The sequence below is a fragment of the Terrapene carolina genome, unplaced genomic scaffold, assembly GCF_002925995.2.
Source record: "Terrapene carolina triunguis isolate 2854851 unplaced genomic scaffold, T_m_triunguis-2.0 Scaffold238, whole genome shotgun sequence".
In the NCBI taxonomy this organism is placed as follows: domain Eukaryota; kingdom Metazoa; phylum Chordata; order Testudines; family Emydidae; genus Terrapene; species Terrapene triunguis.
The window spans coordinates 5765873-5778697 of record NW_020664589.1 but is presented as its reverse complement, the minus strand read 5'-3'; the positions used below and the strand labels follow the sequence as shown (position 1 = coordinate 5778697).

Below are 12825 nucleotides of genomic sequence, written 5' to 3'. Positions count from 1 at the left end.
GGCTTCAGCAGCGATTGGCGTGGGGCAGACTAAAGCAACCAGGACGGTCATGACGGAGGCTGGAACTGTGTCCTCGTCTCATGCCTATGAGGAAGACAGGCCTTCAGATAACCCCCAGTGCCTGCATTGCACTTTCCAGCCCAGGAGCAAGGAACCATTTCACACCTTAGCGCTGGGGGGAGCTGAAGCCCAGAACGGGGAAGTGACTTGCCTGAAGTCATCCAGTGAGTTGGTGCCAGAGTGGAGAATAGAAGCCAGATCCCGACTCCCAGCTCTGTGCTCTGATCCCAAGAACAGTCCTTTCCAGATCCGGGGTGCGGGGCAGGAGGGACTCTAGCCACGTGCAGGAGCCCCAAGGCCAGGGGAGGGACTGTGCCATGCCCTGCAGGATCCTGCCGAGAATCACAGGCAGCACACCTCAAGCAGAACACATACCGTATTCACCCTAATAGCCCCTTCCTTCCAGGCTCTGGATACCTTTGTACTGTATGAATAAGAATAGCATCTGCAGCAACATGGGCCAGAATACAGCTCCCAGGGTTCTGGCCCCTCATGCGTTGGGATGAAGCGGGTGTCAGGGGTGCATTCCTCTCTCTTACCCCGCAGTCGGACACATTGTGGAGGGAACGATGCTGTCCACTGACTCGCCCCGCTCAGGGCAGATCTATGTGACATACCATGACCTCCCTCAGCCGTTACCGCAGTTCAGCTCCAAACCGTGGGAAACCGGAGGGAAACGAGCCGAGAGGAGACAAGGCCCTGGTGGGCAGCACCACAGTGTGAGCCAGGCAGCTGCCTCAGCCCAGCTTTGTCAGCACATTTCAGTGACAGCGCATGTCTTCCTGTGTGTGGCAAGGAGCCAGGAATCCAGGCAAAACCACGGCCCTTTCAAAGAGGCAGCTTAGCTGAGGCACGGGCCCTAGGGCCTGGGGACTCTAGTGTGGGGCGGGGGAAGGACTTGAGGCCTCACTCCCGGATGGTACTCACCATTCCTGGGATTCACTCCTGGCCATCCCCTGACAGGGTGTCAGGAGAGCCCTGTCCCCTAACTCTCATGGGAGAAGCTCCCACCGTCCTCCTGCCGTCACCCTTGAAGCAAGTGCAAGTTCCGCAAGCAACCTGTCCCCTTTGGGGTTTTCCTCCTGGCTTCCCCAGTTTAATGGTCAAGTTTCCTTCATTTCCCTTTGGTCTTTAGGAGGAAGAGGCCAGGGTTGCTTCTCTTGTTGGCATCTCTCCGGGAGTGAGACAGGACTTTCCACCCCTAGCACAGGACTCCCGTCCTTGCTTTGAGGGTGCCACTGCAGGAGCTGTTGTAATAATTGGGGTCTAGCAGGCCTCCCTCAATTGTGAGCTCAACTGGCAGACAGTGGGTGAAAGGTCACACACATTTGACAATCACCTAGAACAAAAAATGCTGACAGAGAAAGATACAAAAGGGCGACAAAGGCTGGCTTAATCCAAACAAAACGTTCTACTGACACCAACCAAGGTCTGCATTAAGATTGTGACTGGTAAACTAGAGGAGAATGGAATCAGAAATTAATGGACCCAAACTGGCCTGTAGGATATTACGCCTAACTGGTGGTCACCCATCACCCCCCTTTGGGATCCTTTAAAGAGATTTGGGGGAATGAATAAGGGGATTTCCTCAAGCAAAAGTCAATAAAGCTCTGCTTTGCTCCAGAGACTCTGTCCTTCATTGGTGAGCCTTGAGCATTGGCACCTCCAGCCCAGCCCACTGTGAGGCCGCCTGGACCAGTGAGGACCCCTGCCTGATACACGCGAGATCCTGCTCTATCTTCCCTTCCTTTGAGTATTCCCTTCCATTGCCGCTCTCTTCCTCCTGTCCTCGTTCTCGGCTTTTCACCTGATCCTGGAATCAGCTGCACTGCATAGCACCAACATGACAGGATGAGATGGCCCATCCAGCTCTGCCCAGCCTAAGAGGGACTAATGAAGAAGAGGAACATGACCAGCCCAGCCAGATGATGTCCTAGACTGGGGAAGTGAGTCAGAGGCCAGAGCAACAGCTGTCATGGCCGACCTGCCAGCCCAAAGCATCTGTCCATGACTAACTACCATGTAGCCTGAGAACGTCACCAAAAAGCTGCATTTCCCCACACTTGCTATCCTTTCTCCGCTCCGTTTCTGTATCTCGGCTGTCAAAAGCAGAAAAAGTAACCATCATTAACAGTGGCCAACTCAACATTGAACAACAGAACTAACCCTTTCTTTCCCACTAAGAAAGATTGCTTGAAAAAACAAGAGACTAAGCAATCTTCGTATGTGGCCCCTCCATTACTGCAAGTCTGCAACCAAGGTAGCCCATGCTGTACGATCCTCTGCTAATCTCTTGATGGATGAATAGTCCTTTTAATCCACCCAGGATACCACATTATCCATCCAATATCTTCTTTTTCTGTCTCATGTTCTTTTGCCATCAACTTTCCCTTCCAGGGCTTGTAAACACGCATCTCCCACGGAACCCCCTAAAATATGCCCTGCAAATCAAATCATTCCTTTTCATAAGATCTCTAACTAGGGTTTCATAGAATATCAGGGCTGGAAGGGACCTTAGGAGGTCATCTAGTCCAACCCCCTGCTCAAAGCAGGACCAATCCCCAGACAGATTTTTACCCCAGGTCCCTAAATGGCCCCCTCAAGGATTGAACTCATAACCCTGGGTTTAGCAGGCCAATGCTCAAACCACTGAGCTATCTCTCTTCCCTTTACTGAGTTCCAATCATCTCCAATACCTTTTTGTTGGTTGCATGGTCTAGCCATGAGATTTTCAGAATTCTTCTGACCCACAATTTGAAGGATTGTAGTTTATCATTGATTGTTTGAATGTCCATATTTCACAGCTGTCATTTAACATAGACCAAATTTAAGCTTTTAAGAGTCGGAATTTAGTCTTCAGATTTATGTCCCTTCTCACCAGATGTTTATTGCTCCACAATGTCTCTTCCGCTCTTGCTAGTCTGGTGCTGACATCCCATCTTCCATCTTCAGTAATGATCCTTCCAAAGTCGCAATCATTTCTCACGTGCTGTACAGCGATACCATATCAGCGATACCCTCTCTGAAAAAGGGACTTTGGTAAGTCTGAATTCTTTGTTTTGCAGAATCTCCCCTTTTCGCTTTGAAAATGCTGTGTGTTTTGTTCTCCGTTCTTCTCTTGCGTATCCCGATCAATACACCTCCAAACTTTGACATGCATTTTTGAGGGTGTTTGTCATGGGACTAAACAGGCCGAGGTCTCTGTCTTTGAAACCCTGAACCGCATTTCACTAGGTAGTGCTAGTTAGTGACAAGGTCACATTAACCCTTTTGACTCTCTGGGCCCACTTATTCCACTGAAATTAACACAACAGAGCTCATGCCCGGCAGTTCTCCTGCTGCTGGGCTCTGAGGTTCCACCTACCTCATCCAGTCCTTGCTAAGCCTTTGCCAGGGGAAGTCCCTGAACATGCTAGCGTTAAACTGAGCAGTTGGGCCACAGCCTAGCAGGAAGGGTGAGAAAGCAGAGGGTAAGCAAGAATGCAACAGGCAACAAGGAACCCAGAATCTCATCTTCCTTTCAACATATGCCGCACCTGGAGAGCTGGGAGAGAGCACAGCGGCTTGCTCAATAGACATGGGTGTTCATTTCTTCTGCCACGCTTCTAAAGCAATAAGGGCGTTAACATTGCTATGACTAAAGCTCAACTGACTGGCGCTGCTGAGCTGTTTCAGGCTTTGCTCCAAAGACATCTCCAACCCCCAGGGGAGCTGGTGGCCCCGAGCATGGCAGGGCTCCTTCCTGCTTGAGGAAGGAGCAGACACCTCACCCACGGTGAGCCTTCGTCCCTGTAGCTTCTAGAACATCTCAGGAGGGGAAAAAAACTGCCTTCCCTTTTGGCGAGAGACAGAGGTGTCTCTTTTAAACACGTTGTGCCAGAGGAACCCCGTGAAGACGCTGGCAGACGCACTCCAGGGGAGGAGAAGGCAGCAGGCTCCTGGGAGAAGAGCGGGAAATCCCCTTCATCTGGGACATTTCACACTAAACTGGACCACTCGCTGGCAAGCAGCAGTCCCTGGCTCTGGGTCCTGTGCTCATTCCAGCAGGACAGGCTGCCTCCCACAGTCCCTCCCCCCTGCTCACCAGACCCATTGGACAGCGGAACCATTCTCCTGACTGACAGGCCATCCTGAGACAGACAGACAGACAGACAGACACACACACACACACACTCTCTCTCTCTCAGTTCAGACTCCACACTGGGTTCATACTTGCCCTTATCTGTGAGCCTCTCCAGTGAAAATGCTTGGGAGAGAGAGTCCCTGGGCTTGTTCCAGTGACGCAAGCAGAATCCCTGGGAATCCTAGGGTAGCCGGCTGGGGTTAGAAGACACAGGGAGTGGAAGCTGGAGGCAGCAGATCCCCGAAGGTGGGTAGGAAGAAATGAAGCAGCAGCAGCTCCAGGGCTGGCAGGCTAGGAAAGGTGCCTGGAGTTGCTAAGAGATGAGGCTTTTGCTTCCTTTTTTCCCCAAAGCGCTCAGGGGTGGAGTGACCTCATACTCCTGGGAGCTGCTGCTGATTCTCGGATTTCCAAGTGCTGAGGGAAGCAGCCTGAGAAGTGCAGCTGGAGAGCTCTTGAGTGGGAAGCAAGAGAGCTGGAGCAATAGGTGGTGTAGAAAGGAAACGGGGGGGATTTAGACTAGCCCAACCCCCACCACCTCTGACCCAGGGCTCACTCGGCCCAGGGAAGATGTCAGTCCCAGCAGACTGGCCCGCTGCGGGGAGGGCATTGGCAGCAGAGCGGGTACACAGTGCAGCGAGGGCGCCTTTGCCGCAGGGCTCGAAATAGAAATGTCCTGGCTGGAATCTTGCTGTTCTCCCCCTATAGCCCAACCCCAGTGGGAAAGCGCCAGAGCAGCAGCTGCAAGTGGGGCCGAAGGAAAGAGATGAAAGAGCCACCCCGAGGCTTCCTGGAGCAGAGGCACATGGGGAGCTAGGAGCGATCTGAATATTAGAGCCTCCAGGGCAGAGCATGTGGGCAGCCCCGGTCTTGGCTGAGAGCAGCCTTCTGCACTGGCCCTGGCCATTGGGGAGCAGGTCAAAGGGAGCCATTAAAGATCATTGTTATACCACAGGTGGCTTTCACACAGTACCTAAGAGTCCCCTCCTTTTGCAGTTTAATGGAGTCACAGCAGTAGGTGCAAACCAGGCCTGTCTGTCTAAGGCAAGTTAGCGAGCTGGTTCATAACCCTTTGGGTTTGGCAGCTGGCCCATGTTCTCCTTGGAGTTTTGTGCCCTGGGCCCCACTCTATTCTTTTACCATTTGTCTCATAAGATGCTGTTATCAGGTTTGCTTCTTGGCTGGTTAATTCTTAGACAGGCTCTGGCGTGATACTGCAGAAAGGCTCCCTGGAGTTGTGCTAGCATCTGCTCCTGGCAACAGGCCCCTCATAGGCTGAGGAAATGGCACATGCAGTTCTTACCACTGCTGCTGGAACAAGAACCCAGCTTTGATTGCGTTCCAGTGCTGACAACTCAAGAGTGTTAGCAGACTGCTCAGGAAAATGAGAGATGCCACGAAGCATCTAAACCCCTGAACCCGAGCCTTGGCTATGGCATCTCTGCACTTTAACTGACCAACTCATGATTGATCCTAGAGAAACTACAAATCTGCACCCTCATCCCCATTCCCATTCCCAACATGCTTCCCCTTGGCATCATGCCTGATCACCCTGCTCCAGAGGGGTCTCCATGTCACGTACCCAGCTCTCTAGCATGCAGCAGATCATGGTAGAATACAGGACTCAACAGCAACAGCAGAATGAGGACAGGAGCGAGAACCGGTCACATCCCAGCAGGGCTTTCACAGAGGCTGTACAGTGCTCCTAAGGTTACATGCAGGCTGTTTTCTGATTCATTGATCTGGTGGCAAGATTTGCTTCCCATAGTGTCACTTTGCACGCGCGCACACACACCCCGCACCCATAGGGGGCAGTGGAAGAACATAGACAGAGATACTGCATAATATTTATTGAGACTCCAGTTCTTCACATTCAAACAGAGCTGCCAGGACTCTACCTACAGGGTTTGAGGCAAGTCAGAGTGCTAAGGCGTGAAAACACCCTGCTGCTTCAGCCCTGCCTGGCGCAGAAAGAGCACAGCTCCAAGCAGCTTGCATGCTCTTCCCCCTCACAGTCCTATGCTAACCAGGAACGTGGCAAGTATAAGTATAAAGCAGAGCCAGTGGCTTCACTGGACCAGTATTAACACCACATTTATCAGGACAGTATCTGAGCCCCTCTCCCCTTCTTCCTCTGTTGCTGTTCAGCAGAGCAGGACTTTCTTCTCCATCCCCATTGAATGCACGCACACTGCGGATAATAGAACAGCATGGAGAACAGTGGTGCACCTTCTACACAACAGCAGAGGACCTCACCTCTTCATTCCCTCCTCTGCACAGTGGGCCGTGAAGGAGGCTATAAAGCTTGTGGCTTCCCTGTAACATGCAATGCATAGTGGAGAGGCCACCGTTCCCCTGACTAAGACAGAACAGACAGCCTGTGTGTGCATAAGAGCAGGTGGACTGGGGTGGAATGAGACCCCTCGACAGTAACACTATTGGTACAAGATGCTGATGGTTCACCACTCCTCCAGTAGGTAAGTGGCGAGGGGGATCTCTCCCTGACCTGCCCTCTGAGCCTTAGAGAGGAGCACTTTTTTATCCATGATTTTGTTTTTTCACATATTGGATCCACTATAAAAAATCCTAAAGTAACCAGTTAAAAAATGAAAGAAACAAACCAAGTAAAGGAGGCGTCTGCAGCAGAGAGGAGGAAAGTCACTGAAGTCTGAGCCCTTTGCTCACTAGCACTGCCTGGTGCCAGAACAGCGTCACCTTAGTACAGGATACACAGTGCAAGGACTGTAGAGTCCAAAGCCACCAGTCTGCTAGGATTATCCCTAACCTGGGTACAGGTTCAGCAGGGCTGGTGTTCTGGTCCCTCACTAGAGGAATCCTGTGGATCAGACAGTTTCACTTCCCTTTGTTCAGTACATTGTAAACTATAGCTGGATACGAGTCTCAGGGTAGGGATCACGGAAAGAGGGCGCAGCAAAGTCCAACGTCCATTCAAGCATGTGACAGAGTCTTAGAGTGGAGTGTGCTCTTGTTTTTGCAGGTGAGAGTCTTGTCCCTGTTGAGACGCTCCAGGCCAGGCACCTTCTCCCTGCCTCTCCCATCCTGCTGTCTTCAGTCTGATTTCTTTGCAGGTTTTCTGTTCTTCCACATCACAATCACTACAAAGACCCCTAACACAGGAAAGAGAGAGAGACTGAGTAAAACATAACCCCCGCAGCTGCTGTGGCTTTTTAAACACACTGCTATGAGAAATGGAACCTCATCACAGAAAGAGAGACAGGCAATTCCACTGTGCAGAAGCTCACACTGGTGGAATCACAGTCACACACAGGGCACTGCTGCGAGGAAGCTCACACCACATGAGCTTTAGATACTGGCCGTTCACTGCTGTCAGCAATCAGATGAAACGTTAGTGACCAACTTTTAAAGAGATCAGAATAAGACAGAAATGTGACTCACCTACAAACAGCACCAGAAGGAGCCCTGCGATGACGGGAATGGTAACCGAATACTCCCTGGGCAAGAAGAACTTATGAATCCCGTGATCGCTGTCAATGAAGGGCTGCAGGAAACAAAAGTGAAGGGCACCACTAAGTCGGGCAATACAAAGACAACTCTCTAGCCCCCGGAGCTTTATGGTTGTAGTGCCAGGACAATTAACCTCCAGAGCTACAATTAACCTTAGGCTTGAAAACGAACCCCAAGTAACGAGAGAACATGCCTGCTCAATAACCTAGACTAGCGTGCAAGAGGGACTTTAGCTACAGCTGTAGACAGAGAATGTAATGAGCAAAGGGCAGCTGAACAAGTGCAATATATCCATGGTAGTGTAGTAAGCATGTGACACCGGGGATGTCAGAAGTGCTGCTGTCTAGTGGCTTGAGCATAGGAGCAAAAAACCTCAGGGGATCTAATTCAGATTCCCTCATTGCCTGGGACTGAACAAACCGCTTATCCCCAGGAGGGTTTCAGCTTCCCTCGCTTGGAAAGTCACTGTACTATTTACGCCACTTCACAAAGGCGTTGCTGGTGTAGTTAAACGCTGCAGAACACTTTGCACCTATACCCATTGCTACCAGATAACCCTTTTACAGCATAGGGATGTATAAAGTTAACTGGTAAGCATTAGGCTTACCGGTTAACCAACATTAACCGTTAACCTCAGTGGCCCTGTGCTGGGCCGGCCAGCCACCAGCCCCGGCTTGGCCAGGCCCACCGGAGCTACCTCGGCTAACGGTTAACCGGTTAAACAATGTTCAGAGTAGCAGCCGTGTTAGTCTGTATCCGCAAAAAGAACAGGAGTACTTGTGGCACCTTAGTCTCTAAGGTGCCACAAGTACTCCTGTTCTTTTTGCGGTTAAACAATATAATTTTAATCGTTTAACCAGTTAACTTTTTTAACCGATATTTACAGCCCTAATACAGCGCTCTAACGTTCAGAGAGTGTACAAACAATACAGGGTTTGTAACAGCAGAACAATAAACTTTTGAATTCAGAGGGGGAACCCAAAAACGTTCAGAGCTTGGACTGGAAGCTGCCAGGGATTTAGATGTCAATCCAAAGCTTTAACAAACCTCTCAAGTCTGAAACACTAGCCTGGACAGCTCAAAAAAAAAAAAAAAATAGATGACTTCCTTGTATGATTTCCTATATTTCCTGCTTTTTACTGGGCTGAAGATCCCACATGAATGGACTCTCGTATTTCAGTTCTGCCACTTCCCTGCAAACCAGAAAACAGATGGGGCATGGAAGTGAAAAATAATGGGAGAACAACCCTTTTTTGAAAACCCCAGAACTGTTTTGGGTGAAGGTTCAAATGTGTGGAATGCAGCAGTTCTTGCTTTATCCACACCAGTGCACCTTTATCCAACAGGGTGCACTGCTACGGATAACCCTATAGTTATCCCTTGTGGTTGACCTTTGGGTGAAGGTTCAAATGATCAAGATTTTAAATGGCAGACTGGGCAAGAAGGAGTTTTTAGTAATTGCTTTTCAGCTTACACATACCTAGACACCTCTAAAGAAAGTCTAAACAAACAAACACAACAGTGAAGCCACTGAGACTGCAATAACCAGAGTATGTGCGGGGATCCGTACCAGTATAATAATCCAGATGGTGTAGTAAACAAAAAGAAGGAGGCTAAAGGCTACCAAGCCAAATCCCACCAGTTGGTCCATTGCTGTAGCCTGGAATATAGGAGAGTAAAAAGTCAAAACAATTCAGATCCTCCAACTGAATTATAGTCAGTATAAATGGCACAATGACATTTAAAGTACAAGGGAATATACAGCACCTAGTATAGTGGGGACCTGGTCCATAACGTTGACCTGAATTTGATGGGTTAGTTGTTATGGCTCGCTACTGATCGCATCTGACTAGAAGATTTATAGGTTCTTGCCCAGTTCAGACTAGAAGGTCCGAGAACTCAGAGAGTTCTATATTGGGAGAGGACTCTCGGGGTGCTTGGCAAAGACACTTACACTGAGGACAATACCAAATTGATAAAAACTTTATTGAGATTAACAAAAGAATAATAAATGCTATGAAATTTATGACTGCAAAACAGTAAAAGAATTCCAAAACTCCTGGTGGTAACATTCCTAGTATAAGTTTCAGAGTGGTAGCCGTGTTAGTCTGTATCAGCAAAAACAATGAGGAGTCCTTGTGGCACCTTAGAGACTAACAAATTTATTTGGGCACAAGCTTTTGTGGGCTAAAACCCACTTCATCAGATGCATGCAGTGGAAAATACAGCAGGCAGATATATACACACAGCACATGAAAAGACAGGAGTTGCCCTACCAAGTGGGGGGGTCAGTTCTAACGAGCCAATTCAATTAAAGTGGAAGTGGGCTATAATAATACATTACAATTCACTTTAATTGAATTGGCTCGTTAGAACTGACCCCCGCACTTGGTAGGGCAACTCCCGTCTTTTCATGTGCTGTGTGTATATATCTGCCTGCTGTATTTTCCCCTGCATGCATCTGATGAAGTGGGTTTTAGCCCACAAAAGCTTGTGCCCAAATAAATTTGTTAGTCTCTAAGGTGCCACAAGGACTCCTCATTGTTTTTGCTATTATAAGTACCTTAACTTAACATACTCACACCCTTCCTTGAGGACTTGATAATAGGAGGTGAAGGACCAGCCTCACTCCTGGCATGCCCGATAACACGATGGTGCTGGCTTCCCCAATAGTTAGGAATGTTGAGTAGTTCTACTACACTACACAAGCTAAGCTGAAAGCATGATAGAAGATAGACAGATAGGTAGATAAAAGGATAGTCTATAGAATATAGGAGGACAAAGAAAGGAAAGAGCTAAAAGCCCCCTATGATATCCTTACACAGTATTTTATAGGATCCTGACGCTATGCAATTCAGGCCCAACCTACTATACCCAAATCTTATTTCTGTACCCTAAGAAATTTATGGGTACTCTTATCCTATAGGTTAGTGGATTATGACACTTCCTCTCTACATATTATCTCACTCCAAAAACTGCCAACCTAGGCTCTCTTGGCGACTTCCAGGTTTGTGGTATACCCTGCGGTTACCAACCAGTTGCAGACACTGGATAAATCCGTTCAGTGTTGTGTGTATTTCCTCCCTTTGGTTCCCCAAAGTTCAGGGACCATTCCTATCTGTGCCAAAGGTTGCCAGCTTTTATGCTGACTTACTCTTAACCGATTATACTTTTAGCTATTTAGCGGATCTTACTGGATACAGGCCGGTAGGCTTCTTGCATTTCAGCAAAACTTATTCTATGTATAATTATTAAGAAACACATATCATATGCCTCAACACATCCTAATTTCATAGGAATTAACACTGATAAAATATATGAATGAAATAGATTAATTCAGAAAGAGAAACAGATTATTTGATACGGCTGGCTGGATTAGTAGGATATAATAGCTAACAAAATAATCCTAGGGGCTACAATAACTAGCACTCCTACCTGCTGTGGTAGTACAAATAAATAATGCAGTTTTATGTATCCTTCCTAGGTTGCAGTGTTTATTCAGCTCCTGGCCATGAAGATACACCACTGTAGTTTTGGAACAAAAGCCAAAAAAGGAAAAATACTTGGCAAAAATATTGCCATAAATGCCTCCGTGATAAAATCCATCCCCTCTTGCTCTGAAATAGTGACAGATTTCTTATCATGCTGTTGTGAGATGCTCATCATCTTGTGGGTCATAGCAGTTACTCTTACTCAGAGCCTGCAGCAATGTCCCCTGTGCTATGATCCTAGAAATCTCAAGCTAAGCAGAGTCAGAGCAGATCAGTAAGTAGATGGGAGATCATCTAGGAAAACCCAGGAAGCTGTCAGAAGTGTTGGTGGTGATTCACTGCAGTCAGCACTGACTTGATCCCAAAGGTGTTAAGAGGCACTGTGCTACTGGGGTGTCTTTTTTTTTTTTTTTTTTTTTTTGGTAATGATCTGGAAAACCAAGGTCCTGAGCACCTGAGATTATTAATGAGCTCAAGTCACTTTCTGAAAGAGCAGGGATGTTAACTTCCCTATCCTGGCCAATTCTAATTCACATAATTAGGGCCTCTGCCCAATCAACTCCTGAGTTCAATTTATTTTGATAATCTTCACACCTTGCGTTTCATGAATGCTCAAATTCCTCACCTCAGCACAACATTAACACAGCTTCATTGTGAGGCCAATATAATCCTATGATTCAAGCACCAACATGTTCACCTATGAGACTCCTAAGGTGCTGATCTTCATCGCTGAAAGGCAGCCACCTCTGGGGTGGAACATGGATGCCATTCTGCAGTACTAAACTATGCTTTGAAAGACAAGTGAAGGGGGAATCCCTCAACCAAGAGCAACTGGGTGATGGGGGTGGGGGTTGGATCCATGGTGGGGAAACAGAATGTCATGAACAGGGTTGGAACCTGGCCTGGACACTTGGGTTAACCCTGCGCGTGGGAGCCTCTGGACCTCCAGTGCCCAGGTCCTGGGGTTTAAATCATCCCATGAACGCTGCAGCTCCAGCAGCACAGCACCGCCTAGCAACGGGGAAAGCCGCAAGGGGGAATTAATCCTCCACTCCAAACTCATACCCGCCTCCCCCAGCTGACGGGGGGAGGGGGAATTAACCCCTTCGCGCCCTCCCCCGCTGGCCGGGGGGAATTAACCCCTTCGCCCCCCCTCTCCCCCAGCTGACCGGGGGAATTAACCCCTTCGCGCCCCCTCCTCCTACACTGACCAGGGGGGGTTAACCCCTTCGCGCCCCTCCCCCAGCTGGGGAATTAACCCCTTCGCGTCCCTCCCCCCGCTGAGCAGGGCGGATTAACCCCTTCGCGTCCACGTCCCGCCTGCCGCCGGGCTGAAGGGAAACCAGCCCACACCAATTTCCTCCCCCAAGGGGCTGGCGGGACCCACCCATCCCCGCTGCTCACCATGGTCCCCGCCGAGCGCTGCCGCTGACTCCCCGCAGCCCGCCCACCAGGCTCGGACACTTCCGGGAGCACCGGGCCAATCAGCAACCAGCATTTAGGCCTCGCAGCATCACGGGAGTTGTCCCGGCACAATTGCATCATGGGGGATGTAGGCTCTAGTGCCCCTTCCCCCAGGGCATTATGGGAAATACAGCCTCTAAGTGACTCCTTCCCCCGGGGCATCATGGGAGATGTAGGCTCCACGTGGCCCTTCCCCCAGGGCAT

At 49.2% G+C, this 12825-nt stretch overlaps 1 protein-coding gene across 1 annotated transcript; it reads right to left on the bottom strand.

Annotated features, from left to right (window-relative positions):
• Positions 1-6032: 6032 nt before the first annotated feature.
• On the bottom strand, positions 6033-12621 carry DPM2 (dolichyl-phosphate mannosyltransferase subunit 2, regulatory). Its single transcript, XM_026657300.1, has 4 exons — positions 12562-12621; positions 9237-9326; positions 7598-7700; positions 6033-7308 (listed from the first exon to the last, which is right to left on the bottom strand). The coding sequence occupies exons 1-4, from the start codon at positions 12562-12564 to the stop codon at positions 7250-7252; spliced, it is 255 nt and encodes an 84-aa protein (XP_026513085.1). The 5' UTR covers positions 12565-12621; the 3' UTR covers positions 6033-7249.
• Positions 12622-12825: the final 204 nt, after the last annotated feature.

Coding starts and splice junctions, on each gene's coding strand:
- DPM2 (XM_026657300.1), bottom strand. Junction 7,701..9,236: donor CCATCTGGATTATTATACTG/GTACGGATCCCC, acceptor TGTTTCCTGCAG/CCCTTCATTGACAGCGATCA. Junction 7,309..7,597: donor CCTTCTGGTGCTGTTTGTAG/GTGAGTCACATT, acceptor TTCCTGTGTTAG/GGGTCTTTGTAGTGATTGTG.